This window comes from Euprymna scolopes, chromosome 9, assembly GCF_053919585.1.
Source record: "Euprymna scolopes isolate OS-2025 chromosome 9, ASM5391958v1, whole genome shotgun sequence".
In the NCBI taxonomy this organism is placed as follows: domain Eukaryota; kingdom Metazoa; phylum Mollusca; class Cephalopoda; order Sepiida; family Sepiolidae; genus Euprymna; species Euprymna scolopes.
Window position 1 is genome coordinate 93,743,750 of NC_136490.1, and position 21,960 is coordinate 93,765,709.

At 33.0% G+C, this 21,960-nt stretch overlaps 1 protein-coding gene across 1 annotated transcript in view; it reads right to left on the reverse strand.

Annotated features, from left to right (window-relative positions):
• LOC145284778 (putative acyl-CoA dehydrogenase 6) overlaps positions 1-21,960 on the reverse strand; it is a 168,236-nt gene that overhangs the window by 145,729 nt on the left and 547 nt on the right. Inside the window, exon 2 of the mRNA XM_080133745.1 lies at positions 4,108-4,228. Within this exon, the coding sequence (XP_079989871.1) occupies positions 4,108-4,228 (121 nt within the window). The remainder of the gene's footprint in view (positions 1-4,107; positions 4,229-21,960) is intronic.

Here is a 21,960-nt window from a genome sequence, read left to right on the forward strand (position 1 = left end):
CAATTTTAATGAAATTTTCAGTATTTATCAACTAATGATTGCGAAATATAATGAACTTGTTATTTTTATTTAAATCTTTAGTGAAAAATGTATTATTTTGTTTAAACAAAAAATACCTTTACTAAAGTTATGGTTTTCAGTAGTAAATAAAAAACACAAGAATTTACTTTTGCTTTCTTTTATATAAATAAAATATCGTAATTTGTAACAATAAAATAAAAATAAAATTTTTCCAGGAACATTACGAAAAAAGCCCTGGATCCGTATTAATGAATTCGATATAACTCGAAGAAAAATTTATTTCTCGAACTACTAATATTATCATTAAATTAAGCATTGTTTATTTAATATTTTCACAAAATAAATTATAATTGCAAAAATTATTACTACTTTTCTTTTTCGCTTACATTTTTAACGTAATCTTTTGTAAGATTGTAATATTTCCATTGCACGCAAGAACGTATAATTATCAACATAACATAATGTTCATATAATCTTGGAAAATAAAATTTTAAAAATTAAATTGAAAAACAGGAACATAGAAAAATAATTTAATTAAAAAATGGCAAAAATGATATGAACGTTCCATGTCGGTAAGTACGGATGTAAAGAGTTGAAAAGAAAATCAGTCTGTTTTGTCCACCCTCCTCCTCTTTTCAATTACCCGCCTGTGTTTATCAACTTTAAATTTCACATAAACATTGATAAATTTTAACGTAAGTTTGTATCTTTTCAGTGTGTAATTTTTTCAATGATTATAAATTGTTTTCTTAACCAATTGTAATTCTGTATTAATACTAATAATGATGCTAACTTTTTTCTTTTTCAAAGAATTGTCAGTAGTATAATTAATGAATTAAACTTTTATGCATTTTTCAATGAAGGAAGGAGGGTCTGCAACTCAAAAAAAAAAGTCGCTCTGTATGCCAAAATAGTGTTAAATAAAGACATAAATTATGTCTAATTTGTCCTTCCATACATATTTCAATTTTGCCGCCAGAGGTTTTATGGATACGATAAACAATGCTCGTTCTAACCAGTGATACATTTTTGGGTAATTATTACTTTTTTAGCAAAAGTTAAGTACATTTATAGTATTAATTCATACTCTTAAGACTTTAATTTAATACTTAACTTAGAAATAATTCCAGAAAACTTATATTTTTCTTGCCAGAAAAATGTAAACGCGATTTTTGTCATGATGAATTTTTACGTGAAATCTAGGGTTTTTCAGATTTGAAATAAAATTATTCCATGTATTTTTTATTTCACACACTTTTTTATCTTTGAGAAATTAACTTTAAACTATAATCTTTCAAATACAATAAAAAGTACTCGAAAATTTAAAAAATTATTATGATTAACCAGCGTTAAAAACAATGCCCCGCCCCTACCGAAGCAGCCATTAATTGCCCATACCTAAATATAACAATGTTATGTAACAAAATAAACTTATTAATCAACGTACACAAAACAAAAGTAAACAACCTTTTACAATGTAATTAGCGAATTAAAAATGCTTCCCTTATTAAAGAGAGAGAGAGAAAACCAAACACTTCATCTTGTGCAGAATCTTTGAACGTTGTTATTTTTTTTTTTTTAATACATTTGTACATTTTAAGATTTTATGGATAATTTTTATTATTTATTTATTTTTGGATAAGAGTTTTGACAATACAGGTACTCAGGCAGAGAAAGGATGGTGCAATTTTTTTTTTTATTAAATTTAATTGTTACGGTATATTTTGCTAGGTGAAACTACAGAATAGAAAAAAAAAATTAAACTTTAATCATAGCCAGAAATTGACAGTTTAAATACTTCAAAATCTCCTTAAAAAAAGTTTTAATCATTCTGACGCTGACTGATTATCTAAAATAAAGAAAAACAAATTTCTTATTTTTAATTTTTTATTTTCGTTTAAAAAAAATTAAATTGATGGTTTAAAGACTTCAAAATCTTCCTCAAAGAGTTTTTTTTATTTTCGTTAATCAACAAGTTTATTTAATTTTTGTTTTTGATTAATTACCATGGTTTCATTGTAAGAGGTTGTTTACTTTCTGTTTTATGTACGTTAATTAATAAGCCTTCCAAATTATACCTTGCAAAATATGCTTATTTTTACTATGTCTATGTTGGTTATCTCCCTTAGATTTAAGTATCGTTGACATAAGCGGCATGATAATTAATTATTTGGAATATTTGGATAGTTGTTCTCATCTTGAATCTTATGCTCACGTTTTGGCCAGTGTAACCTTTGATCTTCTTAAGGTGTATCTTTTCCAACTCAGGAATCTTTCTGTTGCACAGAATTTTAAACAGAACTCTTTATTTAATCCATGGTCTCATTCCATGAGCTATGATCATGTAAAAATCTTAAGTAATTCGCAATTGCATTCTTAGCAGGACCTGCAATGGGGATTGAAACTTCAACCTCTACAAGAGGGTTGTCACTTAGAAGTGAATTTTACTTGGTACTTTATCCGTTATGCCATCGAGTTCATTCAGAGATAAGGATAATATAGAAAGAAGTAAAGAAACTTATTTATAGTTATTCAAGTTCACTTTTCTTTTTTTTTTTCCATTTTTCTTCATCTTTTTCTAGGGATGGGACATCTAACCTGATGTCTGACATTTACCCCTGTTTTAGTGAGTTCAACCAAGAGATCGTTTTAGGACTCTAGTCATCCCTTTCAGTGCAATCGTTTGTATTTCACTTGCACTTGGTTCTCCGGGTATACTCGCGAAGTACATTGTAAAGTTCTTTTTCATAAGCCCAGTTGCTCCTATGATGATTAGTATAATTAAAACCTCTTTTAGTTTCCAATTTCGTTTTATGTCATCCTTGATACTTTGTTATCTTTTCCTTCTCAGCTCTGTTAAACTCTGCATCATTGGGTACACTGGCCTCCATTATGGTCGCTTTTCTATTTGCTAACAAAGTGAAATAAATAGCAATAGTGGTTGTGACCAAACACGTCACAGATACGTCCACTGCAATGTAAATGTAAAAAACAACCCTTTTTTTAGACTATTTTTAAACCCCATATAGAAGTAGCAATGATTTACTATTTTTTTAGGAATTTCAAAATTGTAGATTTTAAAGAAATTAATTCATTGTGCAATTACTATGGTTTAATTACAAACATGATATGCATTTCAATTTAACATTTCAGTGCATTTTACATCTGGTCAATGCTGCAGACATTTATTAGTAAACATATAAAAAGTGAGAGAGAAAAAAAAAAACACCCAATCAGACACTAGAAATTAATGTATTAATTAATCTATATATATAAAAGCGAAAATGTATGTATGTATGTTTGTGTGTATGTTTGGATGTCTGCTAAAAACTTTCGACAGACACGACGAAAATTCACAAACTCGGTATCACATTGAAGCTCCATCCTTTGCTCAAAAAATATCGAAAAATTGGCCAAAAACGTTACCTTTTTCACCCCGAAATCAACAATTTTCGACGGTTGGGGGGGGGGTCAACAAAAACGGTCCTCTCGTGACAATGACCGATTCTACGCATGCGTCAGATGATGTCGTGACCTGATTTACTTTAAATAGTTAAAAAAACGAACAAAGTTCGTGAACATCATCTTAGCTCAGTTGATCAAGGCCTTGGTTCATTATCTAGATGTTTTGGGTTCGAATCGTGGTGTGAGATGTTTCTTTTTTTTTTCGATTTTTTAAATTTTAATATCGAAACAGGCTTATTTAAGCCATTTTTCACGTGTTCGTTTTTGTTTTCATCATTTGTTTGCCTTACGTTAGGTTTTTTTGTCTATTTTTTCCCGCTTAGTGTTAACGTTGTTTTCTTTTTTTACTTCACTTATAACAAACAAACCTACGTCGTCGTTGTAACGCTCGATGAATTCCAGCCGCGCACCTGTCAATTTGGTTCTTAAATAAATTCAAACATCTTTCAATAACTCATTCTGGCTAGCCGATTTTATTTTCAAACTTTGCGTCAGGGCTTCGGGTTCGATCCCCCCCCCCTCCGGGTTCTTTTTTATTTAACACCACACACACCTACAAACACCCGGGCAACGCCGGGTACCCCCGCTAGTTGCATATAAAAGCAAGGAATAAACACTTACCGGTAGGATAACTGACCCCTAAAAATCCTTGGTCACCTAGCTTTTTGAACACTTCATGAGCAGGAAATAGTTCAGCTTCTTCCCATTTATCAACATATGGATTGATTTCTTGCTCAATTAACTGAAAGAGAAACAATGAAACAATTAAGATTTAATAAAAACAAAGTAACGGAATAACAATCCAAAGTCTTACAATATATGGTGTGGACGATATATGTTCAAAATTTTCAACTGTTAATTCTCTCTCTCTCTCTCTCTCTCTATATATATATATATATATATATATATATTTAGTTTTGTTGTTAATACTGTCTTCATCAAAACAGTGACATTATTTCCATTCTTTTTCAACAGAATAATTGATTATGGACAATTTTCAACCTCCATATTTGTGGATGAGATACAGAGTTCTTAGAATCCACACATGAAGGACAAATAAAGAGATATCAGATTTCCTCAACAGCAACAGAATAATGGTAGAAAAGTTTTAGAAGGGAATTGAAAGATTCAGAATTCAACGACAAAGTTATATCAGAGACAAAATGTGGTGATGGTGCAGAGAGAGCAAGGGATAAGTGGACACAACTGGCATGCACTCGCTGCAGAGAAACAGTGGCCATGTGCAAGCACAAACCTGGAACCATCTAGTTTCGAGATGAAAATCGAACACACATGATTATGCAAAGTATGTGCTTTTGGCAGTCCAAAAATAGCTCAATAAAGGACATCACATGTTTTTGCTCAAAAAATCATTTTTGGACATCATGTCATTCACATGTGTTTGAATTGTTGTCAGTATTTCTCTGTGGATTCAAAGTTTCAGTAATTTTTTTTTTTTTTCAGATGCTACTCTATTTGTCTGTGACACCAGCACTTGATTGAATTGGAACAGATATGGTTGCTGTTACTACTACTACTACTACAATGTAACAATTTTTGCTGGTGAAGAAAAAAAAAAAAAAAAAAAAAATCCAGCACCAGAAGAAACCAACATACCAAAAGCTTGTATTCTTATTATCACAACCATTTGCTTTCAGAAAAACACACGATTGTTGATCTGACATCATCATCTTTGATGTAGTGAGCATTGAAGGTGACATGCCACGCCACTTCTTTCTTATGGGTCTAAGGCTAAAGACTGATGGTTACATGTACATTTTGAGTGAGGCAGTGAAACCTTAGATCGACCAGGTAATTGCGTGTAGTAGAAAGATTTAGGACCCTGTCATACCAGCTGGAAGATCCGGGCCAAGCTGTCAGAGAATTTCGTCCATCACACTTCATCTAACATTTGGTCTCACAATTCACTTAATTGCATTCCCTTAGATTTCTTTATATGAACCAAGATGGCACAATACACCAGCAGATCTGCATGGTGTCACAAAACAGTCCCTCTTAAGAAAAAAAAAATGTCACTCCCTTTATTTTACACTACCAAAAGCATATATTTTGAATAATCACAGAAAGCAATCACTAGAGCTTCAAGGGGCTTAAATCAGGAGACATTGATGAAGGTGTGTAGTTAGTGGCTTAAATCAGGAGACATTGATGAAGGTATGTAGTCAGTGGCTTAAATCAGGAGACATTGATGAAGGTGTGTAGTCAGTTCTAAGATTGTCTAGAGTTGTATTCAGCTAAAAGCAGGTTTATTTAGTATAATTGAACAAGTCAAAACAAACTCATCCAAGTTTGATGAAGAACTTTTGATGTGTAGCGTGGTATTTGTGAGATATAGGATGAATATTTTAAAAAAAAAAAAATTAAAACTCCTCTGTAAACCAACTATTTACATTTAATTTCTATCACAAGAAAAGAAACAATTGCTTTGTCCCAAACGTCTTATTTGAATGGAAATCTATAACACTTTAAGATTGCCTCTTTCTGAAATGTGCAAAGGGACATAATTCTACTCTCCAAATCGGAGGCAAACTAGATCTCCGAAGCAAATATTTACTTTGATTCTAATATATTCTCTAAATGAAAATCTATTTCATCCAACAACTCTCAAAAGCTGCAACTATTATGTTGTCTTTTCAAAGACAGTAGTAATCTTGTAAACAAGCACCGTGTTCACCCTCGATTTGTTAACATGTAGTGTATGTAACACACATGAGCAAAATACTTCCATCTGTGGAGGACATCTCCTACAGTTGGCAGTGTCATGAAAGTTGGTGCATTGACACATAAGGGTTTTACTAAATATGTACGACTAAAAATGATGTACGGACGTTATACAACTAATTGCCACTGCTGCTGATTAAAGCAACGCCAATGCAAACGATCAACTGGTTCCGTCAGCATAAAATATCAAACAATCTTGTAATAAACAATAAAACAAATTTACTCAAAAGTTTCAAGATGTTATTTTTGGCAAATATCTTTTAAATCCATACCTATAAAGATATTTACTAAAAAAATATCTTTTAAATCCATACCTATAAAGATATTTACTAAAAAAAAATTTTTTAATCCATACTTATAAAGATATTTACTAAAAAAAATTTTTAAATCCATACCTATAAAGATATTTACTAAAAAAACATCTTTTTAAATCCATACCTATAAAGATATTTACTAAAAAAACATCTTTTTAAATCCATACCTATAAAGATATTTACTAAAAAAAAATCTTTTTAAATCCATACCTATAAAGATATTTACAAAAAAAAAAATCTTTTTAAATCCATACCTATAAAGATATTTACAAAAAAAAATCTTTTTAAATTGATAACGTATAAAGATATTTACTAAAAAACATTTTTAAATCCATACCTATAAAGATATTTACTAAAAAAAACATTGTTCTAAATCCATCCCTATAAAGATATTTACTAAAAAAACATTTTTAAATCCATACCTATAAAGATATTTACTAAAAAACATCTTTTTAAATCCATACCTATAAATATATTTACTAAAAAAAACATTTTTAAATCCATAACTATAAAGATATTTACTAAAAAAAATCTTTTTAAATCCATACCTATAAAAATATTTACTAAAAAACATTTTTAAATCGATCCCTATAAAGATATTTACTAAAAAAAAACATTTTTAAATCCATACCTATAAAGATATTTACTAAATTTAAATCGATAACGTATAAAGATATTTACTAAAAAAACATCTTTTTAAATCCATACCTATAAAGATATTTACTAAAAAAACATCGTTTTAAATCGATCCCTATAAAGATATTTACTAAAAAAACATTTTTAAATCCCTACCTATAAAAATATTTACTAAAAAAATCTTTTTAAATCCATAACTATAAAGATATTTACTAAAAAAAATCTTTTTAAATCCATACCTATAAAGATATTTACTAAAAAAACATTTTTAAATCCATACCTATACAGATATTTACTAATAAAAAAATTTTTAAATCCATACCTATAAAGATATTTACTAAATTTAAATCGATAACATATAAAGATATTTACTAAAAAAACATCTTTTTAAATCCATACCTATAAAGATATTTACTAAAAAACATTTTTAAATCCATACCTATAAAGATATTTACTAAAAAAAACATTGTTTTAAATCCATCCCTATAAAGATATTTACTAAAAAAACATTTTTAAATCCATCCCTATAAAGATATTTACTAAAAAAACATTTTTAAATCCATACCTATAAAGATATTTACTAAAAAAAATCTTTTTAAATCCATACCTATAAAAATATTTACTAAAAAAACATCTTTTTAAATCCATACCTATAAAGATATTTACTAAAAAACATCGTTTTAAATCGATCCCTATAAAGATATTTACTAAAAAAAACATTTTTAAATCCATACCTATAAAGATATTTACTAAAAAAGCATTTTTAAATCCATACCTATGAAGATATTTACTAAAAAAACATTTTTAAATCCATATCTATAAAGATATTTACTAAAAAAAAAACATTTTTAAATCCATACCTATGAAGATATTTACTAAAAAAACATTTTTAAATCCATATCTATAAAGATATTTACTAAAAAAAAAACATTTTTAAATCCATACCTATGAAGATATTTACTAAAAAAACATTTTTAAATCCATATCTATAAAGATATTTACTAAAAAAACATTTTTAAATCCATACCTATAAAGATATTTACTAAAAAAAACATTTTTAAATCCATACCTATAAAGATATTGACTAAAAAAATACAAACACATGTTCCTGGCATAATACATGACAAAATAAAAGATAAAACAATGAATGCTTGAAAAATCAATGTCTTCAATATTAATTATGATCTATGTATCGATAATAAAATTAATAATCTCATAATCAGTGAATCAACATTTTTTTTCGCAATACTAAGAAGCCATATTTTTTAAAAACTGAAACCCTTGTGCTTTTGAATCCAATATTTTGTAGCCACATTGCTATGATTATTATACTTGTCAGTCTGGTTAGATAAGCACATTACAAACAAATGTATAACCTTATATCATTAGTATCGATGATAAAATTAATAATCTCATAATCAGTGAATCAACATTTTTTTTTGCAATACTAAGAAGCCATATTTTTTTAAAACTGAAACCCTTGTGCTTTTGAATCCAATATTTTGTAGCCACATTTCTATGATTATTATACTTGTCAGTCTGATTAGATAAGCACATTACAAACAAATGTATAACCTTATATCATCAGTATCGATGATAAGAACTAGAACTACTCTTTACCCTAATAATATAATTGATTTTGAGCAGAATTTTTCACATCAGAAAAACATTATAGAAATAAGCAGCAATATTTGAATCAATATTTCTATATTTTTTAAATGAGGATTGATCATCTCTACTGTTTTCATTATTCAGAACTACACTTCTCATCTTGAGTGTTATTCGTACAATATTTCGGCTGATATAATCTCTGAGCTTTTACAGGTGTATGTTGTCAAACTCAGGAATATTCCTGCTGAACTCGGGAATCTACATGGAATTTCAAATAGAAACCTTTATTTAATCCAGAGGGGTAGTATGTTCTTGTTCTGACAGCCATAGCTGGGTAGGAGTCTTAATTCATAATTGTATTCTTAGTATCACTCTGCATTGAGAATTGAAGCTCCAACCTTCAGAAAAGTTTTACCTCGTATTTTATCCATTACACCACAGGTTCTTGTGAGTTCAACAACATGCACCGGAAGAAAGTTGGAGGTTACATCAGCTGAAACGTTGTGCAAAGAACATTCAAGGCAAGAGCAAAATCTGAATAATCAAAATCTTAATGTTTTGATCTCAGTTAACAGAGATGCACCTGCATTCCTAATGCATAAATATCTAAAAGTATTCAGTAAACGTCTGATGTGTGCATCAATTTTCTATGAAATAGTGTGTGTGTGTGTGTATATATATATATATATATATATATATATATATATGTGTATATATATATATATATATATATATATATGTGTATATATATATATATATATATATATATATATATATATTGCAGTATCAGGTTTTTAGAAAAGAATGTTAATTTTCAAAATAAACAAATTGTTAATCATTTTTTCTTCATTCATTTTATAATTTCTAAAAAAAAAAAAAAAAAAAAATGAAAATTATTTATTTTCCAAAAACCTCCACAAAAAGCAAAAAATAAGTTCACATAGCATGTAAATGTCTAAATAATGATTGCAGCTCACAGTTCACAATAATAATGGTACAGATAAAAATGGCACGAGTGAGCGAGTAGAAAATAATGGCATCAAGCAAGAATATAGAGTTGTGGTCTACAACCTTTTTCTTAGCTGATCCGAATCATACACCTCAAGAAACTTTTGCAATCTGGCTAGTTATAGTTGTACATGCGTTATTGTATATATTACTAGTTGTTGGCTACAAGAGACGAGCATAATAAACTCACAGGTGAATTTTGAAAAAAAAATTAATTAGGGTTAATGTTATGGTTTAAATTTTAAATTTGAGATTATTTAAAGGTGAGATTATTTTAACAACTCACATAAAAATTGTGATTTTACTCATTTGAACAAGAAACACTGTGACTCTGCTGAGTTACCCATTAAGCTCAGTAGGTACCTCCAACATGCACGACAGAACTGCCCCTCCCCCCATGTAAGTTAATATTATCATCATACCTTCTGTGCCTGATGTGAAAAATTCTGCTCAAAATCAATTATATTATTAGGGTAAAGAGTAGTTCTAAAGAAGCTTAAAATAAACTGGTAATAATTTTTTTTTAATTTTCAGCATATGAAAATGTGAGAGTAAAATTGTGTTTATATTATTGACTCCTTAAACCAACGTTACTATGTAGTGGTCATTTATAAAGTGCAGATATACATGTGTTTAATAAATCTAGCAAAACTCTAGTAAAAAATCGTCAGATTTTAATGAAATTTTCAATACTTATTCAGTTTGGGATTATTACGTTTCACATTAAGAATTTCTTTTAAGAATCAGAATCGGTACTTGGTATTAGAATTTGGAAAAATTTTGGAATTGTCCCATCACTATAATATATATATATATATATATATATATATATATATATATATATATATATATATACTTCCAAATTGTTTTTACATCAGCAGTAATGTGTTGCTACACAGTCATGAGCATGTTTCAGTCCTCTAGTATTTAGTAACTAGAGACCTCTTCAGGAAACTATGCTTATATTGAAAGCAAAATCACTAATGAAAACCCAAAAGACTCTTCCAGTAAAAAAAAAAGTAATTCTAAATTATATCAGAATTTTATAACCGTCATGAAATAAAACTTTTTTTATGTCTCTAGAGGAGCTGAAGGTAAACAAAAGTAATCCATAGATTTACTCCAAACAACAATCCCCTGTCATCAAAAAAGCAGAAATAAAGAGACATGTCCAAAGGTAATTCGGAAAAGAAATATGGAGTAAGCTGACAGGGCTCAAAGCGTGAGGCATAAAATGTTAAACACAGAGAATATGTCTAGCAAAAAACGGTCAAAAATCATTGAAAAGGAAAATATTCACAACACTGGAATGTTCTAAGAGTAAAAAATAAAAAATTTTCAGTACATAATTCTTAAAGGAAAAACATGGAAAAACAGGCTTATGGTCTTCATCCCAGATATAGAAATCAAAATTATGATTTGATTGAAGAAATAATGATAGAGTTTTCAACTACGTTAGTAAGCTCTTAATATATTTATAACTAGCAGGGCCCGTGTACTGGCGTTGCTCAATGAAAGTATGACAAAGCCAGAACAGATATGATAAAGGTTTTTCCCACCCCCCACCGAAAACAAAGTAAATTACGGTTGTTAGTGGGGGTCATTGCCAGCCCTGAAAAATAGCAGGCACTGCCGGCCAGGACCCAAATAAAATAATCTGGCTTCCACTACCGGGCATTGTCTGGCAGTGACAGCAAAAGCCACTGGCTGTGATTGTCAGCACTGGAGGTTACTAGCATATAGGGTTAGTTTGGGTCTATTACTTAAAAAACAAATGTTGCATTTGTCCAGCCACAGTTAGTGACGGCGAAATCTTTCTAGACTGCATCAGTTTATAATTTTATTCTAATCAAGAGTATTTAATTATTGTATATTTTGCTATAAAAACTGTTGTCTGTTTAGTCCTCGGTTAGTGATGGAGAAATACTTATAGACTGAGGTATTTTTCCCCAATCAAGAGTGCATTTTATTTAGGATTGAGGGCTGGATTTTGCTCATACAAAAATTGAGATTATACCAAACTATGCCCTCGTGGGTAGGCTTTCAAAGCTACACCTTTTTGTATATTAAGCAGTGCAAATGAATATTATGTCAGAATACTTATCCTTAAGAAACGTGTACTATTTAAATTTTATGCTTCTACAGAATTTGAGCCGATAGCATAAAAATTGTCAGTTAGAGATGGTTAAATTATTCTAGACTGAGGTACCCCCCCCCCCCATTCAAGAGTGCACTTTATTTAGGGTTGAGAGCTGGATTTTGCACATACAAAAATTAATATTTTGCCTAACTGTGCCCTCGTGGGTGTAATGTCTTAAACAATAAAGGGAGATAACCTCTGGTGGCACAGGAGTTACGGCCCCTGGTGACAACCGGGGATAATCCATCTGTATATTTACCAAGCACGATTTCGGGTGTTCGTTTCTCTTTCGCTATCCATCCCTCAACCTCACAACAGTAATAATCGATATCTAGCAAGTATCGATTACTTACTACACCGATCATCACAGTGGAGGTGCTTTCAAAGCTACAACTTTTCCGTATTTTAAGTAGTGCATAATACTTATAAATATGAAAACTCGTCAATTGAACGCTGACGAAAAAGGAAGAAAGAAAAAATGAAATTTTAAAAGGAATGAATTAATGTAAACACAGTAAGTAAAATTGATGAACACACAGACACAAAGCTTTTATCATTGGCTTAGAGTAGAGGTCACGAAACTACAGCCTGCGAGCTGAATCCAACCTGTGACATCAGCTCATTCGGCCTGCCAGCTGCACTTGAATTTGCCTTATAAAACATATGGAACACAAAACTTTGTGATAAAATTTCAATTTGAATTTTACGTTTAGAATACTAGGTAACATAACATGCGTCAACATGCGGCCGCAGCCGGGATTGAACTCACTACACAAGTTTGTAATGTAATTCAAACCTTGTCTATAGCTGAATACGTGATGCTTTGCCAGGGCTATCAAGGGTATTTTTTTTTATTGCGATGCCATCACTAGATGGGTTGCCCACGACGGCAAGAGAGGCTCATCTACCTTCAAGAGAAGGATAGATCGCATCAGTTTCCCAACCTGGTATTTTACCTCGCAGTACATATATTACCTCACCTTCCCAAATGGTCACCCATCTGGTACTGGCCAGGCTCAATGTTGCTTAACTTCGGTGATCTGGCCAGAACTGGTGTGTCAAAATGATTTATCGTATATACTAGGAAATTTTCATGCTTGTGTAGACTTCCTGATTGCTTTGTTCTTCAAATTTGGCATTTCATTCCTCCCAGCTCTCCCCTACCTTTGGTGAGCCGTAGCTTCACCAGTGACCTCTAAACCTTCTGCTTTTCTTGTATTCCAACAGGATTTTGATTATGTTTCAAATTCAATGTCTTTCATTTCCAGATTCCGTTTTGTTCATCCTTCATTATTGCCTTCACAAATCTCACTAACCTTTTTTGCTGCTTAGTTTGTAAGATTACATCTTTTTGCTGTTGTCGCTTTCTTTGATAACTTTGTAGTAAATTAACATGTTTTTTGTTCATTGCACACACACCACCTATGATTAACATGGAATGCTAAACTTAGTTTTGCGTCTTTTTTCTCAGAGCTTCCGTTCTGGCTTGCAAGTATTGAATAGAATGATTATGCGGCTAGAGTTTGTCATTCTTTAAGTTATCCAGCCCACTGTAAAAAAAAAGTTTAGTGACCGCTGGCTTAGAGTGAATGTCAATAGTCAGAAACTTTTTCGTAACATGAAGACGGGGGACAGGCGACTATGAAAAAGTGCAGCTATAAATGGCAATAAGGAAAGCAAACGAATGCAACTAAAAATTTCATATTAAAATTAATGGAATTTATTTTTAAAGAAATTATAAAAATGTAGACGCAGATCAGTAATTTTTTGTTAGCAATCCTATATTCTTAGAAGTAGTTGAATGTTTTTGTAACAAGAAACGCAATAGTGTAACATTGTTTTTGAAAGTGGTATCTAATCTGTTCGGAAATTGTGTATTCCAGTAGTTATTAATTCCAAGTAATCGTATGCTAACAACCAATCCGAAGTAACTATAACTTGTCAAGGGAGAGGTCATTATTTCAAGGTGTGGTGTGGAGAGGACTAAAGCGAAATCTATGGGATAAAAACAGAACACTGACGGTGTTATATCAGAAGCTGTTCCTAATGAAGAGGAATTTCCAGTTAAGGGAAGTATGAGGAGAAAACAGTGGGTGAAAATCTTGTTTCTATTGTTAAGATTTTAAATGTGATGCTTCTAGTAATTAATATAGTATTGTTCGATAACAAAAGAAGTGAACAATAAGTTGCACAAAAACGACAGCATATAGCGGCTATATCGAATTTATAGGTGGCGTCTGCGGTTGCAAATCTACAAAAGTTTTTTTTTTCAGAGGGGAAAAATTACACCTATTTTATTATGTATAAAGATATAATACAATTATGTGCTGATTAGCCATTTGTATCAGCAGTTCCCAGGGCAATAAATGTTTGAAAAGATGTTTGAATCAGCATTTTCATCAGAAGACCCCCCCCCAACTGATGAAGAGATGGTATTGAAACACTTATTGACCCCACTTTCCAGAAACTGCTGGTACAAATGGATAGTCAGCATATAATTGCATGATATTATGAATATTGAGCCAATAATATTACTACTCTTTTCTTCTTGTCGGCTGCAAAAGAACAGTGATTACTTTTGACTGTTAATAAACAGAGATAGAAAAAAGGAGTGCCAGAAAGGAGAGTATAAAATCAGAGCGGATTGTCAGACAATAAACAGTAAGAAAGGTAAGTTAATTGCAAATAATGACATTATCACAATCAAAATTTCTTTTCAAACGTAACTCAGTACCAAAAACTAAAGAATATTTCAGCATATATTTTTGTGATGCAAATATATAGAGAAAAAGCCGTAAGAAAACAAACGTTGATTAACTCGACCTTAAATCCTTTAGATGGGTCAATATTGTCTAGTTGTTCCACTGAAGATTAACCTGCACAGGGTTGCTTTTTAGGGGTATTACCCCCAAATTCTCCACGTAAAGAACAGCTTTTGGAACAAATACGAAGGCAAGAGCAGCCCCCTCCATCACCCGCTGTCTGAAATGAATTCAGAAATCCTTATTTCTATAATTAGATTTCGGCATTTTTTTTTAATAATATTCAGCAAAACAAAAACAGGGATGAAAAAATACATATATACATCAAATAATAACAGTCTTGCTGTAATATATTGGACAGGGTTATCACCCTTATACTCCAATGAAACTATTGATACCCTTTATCACTAGAGGGCGTAACAGTCTTTTACGATGCATTTTGTAAATAAAGGCGAGCCTGAAACAGCCATTTTTGTTTTGGCACGTGCTAACAGCTCATTCATCTATAATGTTAATTTTGTCTTGTGCGTTTTTATTCATTGCAGTGTTTATGTTGATACACTTTAATTGGTGACGAGAAACGCATAATGCGGAGGAGTAATAAGAAAATTTAAAAGTAAAAGTGGTGAACACCTACAACCCAACGAACCAGTAAAAGTTGCTGAGGAATGGATAAAAATGGTGTTGCTAGGCACAATTCAAGAATGGAATAGTGCAGAAGAAGAATGGTCGCACCATATTAAGAGAGTAAAGTTTTTTTTTTACTGCCAATGATGTGTTGAATGAAGGTAAGAAGCGTGCTATATTTTTGTCGGTTATTGGGGCAAAACATTATGCTATTCTTAGGGGTTTAGTCAAAAACAGGCCTGAGCAGAAAACTTTTGAAGAACTGTGTATTCTGATGGAGAGACATCAGGCCGGCCCCCAACAAGATACATGAACATTTCTTATTCAACACGAGGGACAAACGAGAAGGCGAGTCCATCAGTGAATATGTGGCCACACTGAGAAAAATGTTGGAGCATTGCAACTTCGAAGAAAAAGTAAATGAACACATACGTGATCGTTTGGTTGTGGGAGTGAAAGATAAGATACAGGAGCGTTTGCTTGGTGAAAGGATGCTAACTTTGGACAAGGCCATTGAAATAGCAGTGTTCATGGAATCGCAAAGAAATATACCAAGTTGATGTTGGGAGCACAGACGAGTGAAAGTGAAATGTCCGTACACAGGTTGCCATTAAAACGAGAGTTTTATCGTTGTGGAACCACTGGCTACCAGGCGGACAAGTACCAGTTTAAAAACAAGCAATGTTTTAAATGTAGGTGAATTGGGCATACTCATCGGAAGTATAGACAAGAAGAAAGCGTGCCTGCTAGCTCAGCAGCACGAGAGAAGGAAAGCAGAGCGGTGAACAATGTGGAGGAAAATTGTTCTGTAGAAGAAATGGAAATAAATATGGAAAAGCTAGACTTGCACACAACTGCTACACTTTGGACACCATCAGTATTAGTGGAACTACTAATTAATCAAGAGAAAGTGGTCATGGAAGTGGACACAGGAGCTTCATGCACAGTAATGAGCCTAGAAAAGTCCAAGAAAATTGGCCAAATTCGTGATCTAAAAGAAAGCCATGTGAAGTTAAGAACATACACTGGCGAGTTAGTTAAACCACATGGGACCACAGACATGGAAGTAATCCAAGAAGGGTTAAAGCATCAACTACCTTTGCGGGTGGTGAAAGGAAATGTACCGACACTTCTTGGCCGCAACTGATTAAATAAGGTAAAGCTAGATTGGAGAACCATGTTTCCTTTATACCAGGAAGATTCCCCTTCGAGGTTGGAAAAGCTTCTCAAAGAATTTGAGTCACTGTTCAGTGAAGAAATGAGGGTGTTTAAAAGATTTTAAGGTGAAAATACCCATTGATAAAACGGTGAGTCCCAAATTTTGTCGGGCAAGACCAGTGCCTTAATAAAATAATAAATAAATAAAAGCTAATGTGGAGAAAGAGCTAGATCGCCAGGAAACTCAGGGAATTTACAGAAGAGTGGAGTACTCTAGGTGGGCTGCCCCCATTGTACCAGTTGCCAAAAATGATAATGGGAGCATCCAGATCTGCGGAGATTACAGGCAAACAGTAAACCGGGCATCACCATGTGACAAGTACCCCATTCCTAGGACAGAAGATATATTTGCTACTTTGAAAGGGGGTCAGAAATTTAGCAAGCTCGACTTGAGCCATGCCTATCAGTAACTGAAATTGGATGAAGAAACCCAGAAACTGCTAACTGTAAACACCCACCAAGGATTATACCAGCCCACCAGACTACAATTTAGGGTACACAGTGCTACAGGGATTTTTCAAAGGGAGGTGGACAAAAGGTTGAAGAACATCCTTTTTTGCAAGGTGCATGTGGATGACATCTTGGTTTCGGGTAGTGATGACAGTAGTCATCTGAAGCATTTACAGAGTGTATTTGCTGCCCTAGATAAGGCCAAATTAAAATTAAAGAAACGTGCAAGTTTCTCCTTCCTGAAGTAACATATTTGGGTTTCAGAATTAATAAGGAAGGCGCAGCGCCTCTTCCAGACAAAGTAGCCACAACAAAACATCATGGAATTAAGAGCCTACCTTGGGGCATTTAACTATTATCATAGTCATTTGCCGAATTTATCAACAATACTGGAACCACTTCATAGCTTAATGAGGAAGGGTGCTTCCTGGGTATGGGGTGCTGGACAAACAAGGGCCTTTGAAGAAACAAAGAAGATGCTGTTTTCTGCACCTCATTTTGACCCATCTAGACCTATTCTAGTGCAAGTAGATTCTTCTCCCTATGGACTGGGAGCTGTAATGGTTCAGAAGATGGAAGGAAGACACCAGTATGCTACATATCACGAATTCTGTCTGAAGTAGAACGGAATTATGCACACATTGAGAAGAAGGGGCTGGCCCTAGTCTTTGCAGTGAAAAAGTTACACCAATATCTGTATGGGAATAATTTTATGTTGTTCACCGACCACAAACCGTTATTGGGGTTGTTTGCTGAACACAAGCCAATTCCTTTTCTTGCTGCTGCCAGAGTTCAACGCTGGGCCATATTTCTGGCTGCCTACAATTATAGGTTGGAGTATCGTGCCGGGTCCCTTAATGGAAATGCAGATTGTCTCAGTCATCTTCCAATCAGTGAACAGGAACAAGATGCCACACCAAATACTAACAAGATACACATGATGGACTTGATTGATGCTCCAATGATTGTGGCGGCAGTGAGAATGGAGACAAGAAGAGACCCTACTTTGTCAGGTGTACAAATACATCCTGAGTGGCTGGAGCAGGTGTATGCCTGATATAGCAATGAAGCCCTATTTCCACAAGCAGATAGAGTTGACACGTGAAGATGGTGCAGTATTATGGGGAAGTAGAGTTGTAATTCCGGCTAGACTTAGAACGAAAGTGTTGCAGCAATTGCATCAGACACACATAGGGATCGTGCAGATGAAGGCCCTTGTTCGCAGCTATGTGTGGTGGCCAAATCTGGATGCAGATATTGAGAAAGCTGGTAAAGCTTGTGGAACTTGCATGCTTAATCAAAGCAACCCTGGCAAGGCTCCCATTCAATGTTGGAAATATCCAAGTTCACTATGGGAGAGAGTCCACTTAGATTATGCAGGTCCATTTTTGGGGCACATGTTTTTGATACTAGTGGATGCTCATTCAAAGTGGACTGAAATATGCATAACGAAATGATCTTCTGCTATGACCACAATTGAGAAATTGATCTTCGCAACACATGAACTGCCAGTATTAATCATGAGTGACAACAGTCCCTGTTTTACAAGTGAAGAATTCAAAGCATTCCTGAATATTAATAGAATTTGGCACATTTTCACAACTCCTTACCATCCTTCCTCAAATGGACAAGCCGAACGCAGTGTGCACACCTTCAAGGAAGCACTTAAAAGGATGGAAACAGACCACAAGGCAACACTTGAAACCAAGGTGAACAGATTTTTGTTCACTTATAGGGTAACTCCGAACTCACCAACTGGGGTTTCTCCTGCCGAGCTGATGTTCAAACGACAGTTAAAAACGGCATTTCATTTGGCAAAGCCTGACACATACAGGGCTCTGGATGTGAAAAATAAAATGGAAAGGGGGAGCAAAGTAATGGTACCGCTTCATGAATTTAAAGTAGCCGGTCCTGTACTTGTGCGTAACCATGGATCTACTCAACGATGGATTGAAGGTACCATTACCAGACAGTTGGGAGCAGTGAATTTTGAAGTGGAAACCGGTAAAGGGCTAGTAAGGAGACATACAGACCAGCTTGTGAAATTCCCATCACTGGCAGCAGTGGAACTTATGCCTGAGATACAAGCAGATAATGCTACAGAGAATCTTGAGAATTCCGGCACACCTGAAGTTCCTGAAGAAAGTTTAGTACTTGAGAGCAGGCATATGGAAGAAGTTGCAGGGACTCCAGCAGTGGTAGAAAAATCAGCATCACCACCCTCTCGCAAGTCAGTATGTATTCAGAGACAACCAAAAAAATTTGAAGACTATGTTTGTGATCCGGTGTAAGATTGAAGGGATGTAATATATTGGACAGGGTTATCTCCCTTACACTCCAATGAAACTACTGATGCCCTTTATCACTAGAGGGCGTAACAGTCTTTTATGGTGCATTTTGTAAATAAAGCGAGCATGAAACGGCCATTTTATTTTGGCACGTGCTAACAGCTCATTCATCAATTTTGTCTTATGTGTTTTTATTCATTGCAGTGTTAATGTTGATACATTTTACTTGCCTTTCATAACAAATGTTACCAAAGGCAAGACTCTTCTACCTACTTGGATAAGTTTTTGTATTTTAATTTATTTACTTGAAAACAAAATTAATGTCAAGTTTTTTGAATGAAAACGAAAATATGGCATTTTCGTTACAGCCACTCAGATTCTCGATACTTGCTTAAAAATCGAAAATTAAACAAAATACTGTTATGGACCCACCTAATAAATGTCACCAATCATGCAAAAATGTAATCTTCTACATTGTTTAATTTTCCACTTTTGAGCTATTATTGAGGGTCCAAATGGCTGTAATAAAACCTTTTTTTTTTCTTCGTTCTAACCCAACAGACTTGACACTACTTTTGTGTCAAAGTAAATAAACGTTTTAAAATAAGTTAAAACGTGAAAAAAAAATCCGGATAGGTAGAAGAGTAACTTATTTTGCCTTTAGTAACATTTGTTTGTTGTCTTTTCGATACATTTTTGTTTTGTTGACTATTGTAAAAAATCGCCTTAAGATTTTTTTCCTTTCTTTTATTTCAATACCGATTGATACGGTGTGCTTGTGCTGTGCTCTTTCTTATTCCTTTTTGGTACTTGTACAGTTTAGTCAAGACATTAAAAATGAAAATATCGAAAAAAGTTTAAATTGTATGTATCTGTTATGGAATGAAGTTCTCCAAAAAATAATTTCACTTAATTTCATCAAGTAGTTTGTTGTTTTTACAGCGAAAAAACAATTTGTTATGATACCGAGCAAAATGTTCGATTTTAGGAAGAAAAGCTAGTATTAAAGATGGGAAGGGGTGTCAGCGCTTTAACTGGAGTTATCTCCCTTTGGCATTTCTAAAATTCAAACAAATTTTTTTTTTTTAAACCAAGATGGCTGCCTTCAACGCACTCTGATAAAAACGTGTTTTTCCGCTGTAAAAAAAAAAAAAAAAAACTATTTGATGAAATTAGGTGAATTTTTTTTTCGGAGAACTTCGTTCCATAACAGATACATACAATTTAAACTTTTTCCCGTATTTTCATTTTTTAATGTCTTGACTAAACTGTACAAGTACCTTTTTTCTTTTTTTTTCTTTTTTGTAAGTTCACTAATTGAGACGCTTTTTTTTTTTATCTAATTATGTAATATAAAAGCAAAAATTAGGTTAAATTTTTAACATTTGTTCCCATCAAACTGTGAATGTAAAAATAAAAAATGAGGTTATATTCGTACGCTTACACATCAAACCCCCAGAAATACCTAAGCAACAATACCTCAGGGTAATGGGGGTGCAGATCGATTTCAAGCAAAATCAATATTACGTAATTACTTATCATGCCGAAAGTAGTAATATATCCAAAAATTACGAAAAATCATTGAGTAGAAAGTTATTTCAAGCTTTACGGAAAACCAGGTGAAATCGCATTTTTCTTAGACGTTATAAAGTAGGCAGTAGTAGGCTACACGCAGGGGACATAACTCCGAAACGAATATTTTAGATTACTTGTGTCATGGCTACAATATATGTTGTCTATAGCCATAGACTTTTTTTTTTTTACTAAAACCACAATAGCAGTTGTTCTACTCAAGGAATTTTCGTAATTTTTGGATATATTACTATTTTCGATATGACAAGTACGTACGTGGATGTTGTTTTTGCTTAAAACGATATATTTAAAAAAAATTGATTTGTCAACTATAGCTTAACAAGCACCGTGCCTTCGGGACAAGATCACAGTGTAGTGTAGTATCTGTTCTTCAGATGCTGCACTTCAATTCCTTGTTCTCTGTCAGTGGAGGAGAAATCATTCACGACTGAGACAATTTTTATTTTTGTTCCTTTTTTCCACGTTAAAAAACGACCCTGGTGTCTAACTCTGTCCCGTGGGGAGGCATTGTAAATAGGAACAAGCACCGTAATGGGTAAAAAGAGGATATAATTCTTACTTTAAAAAGCACCATTGCAGTTGCACCTAGTTCTTGACACATATCTTAAGACAGCGAGTAACAATTTCTTGTACTTCCAAAATGACCGTCCCTTTTGTCATTCAGAACTATTCGTATATTTTAGATTTTTTTTCTGCACTCTCACCTATTTCCTGTGTAATTCCTCCCTATGTGTGTGTGTAATATATTTCGTATTGAAAAACATAGGAGGTTAGGGGTCAATGTGGTAGTCTGGTTGTCCGACTGAAGTACCCTCAACCTCTCCATGTTAAGAATGGCTTTCGCAATAAACACCTGTAGCAGTCAACTTTTGCAGGTAAGGCTTCAGTGGAACAACCAGGCCACATTTACCAAGGTAATACTACACGTTTTGTTTCTACGCTATGTAATCAAGAACTGGATGATTATTATACGTTAAATTTATATAGTAAAGTTTAAAATCATTTTAAATTATTTGTCCAGGTATTTTCAGACGGTTGATATGTAATTGCACGAAAAAAAAAAAAAAAAAAAAAAAAGTCTCGTT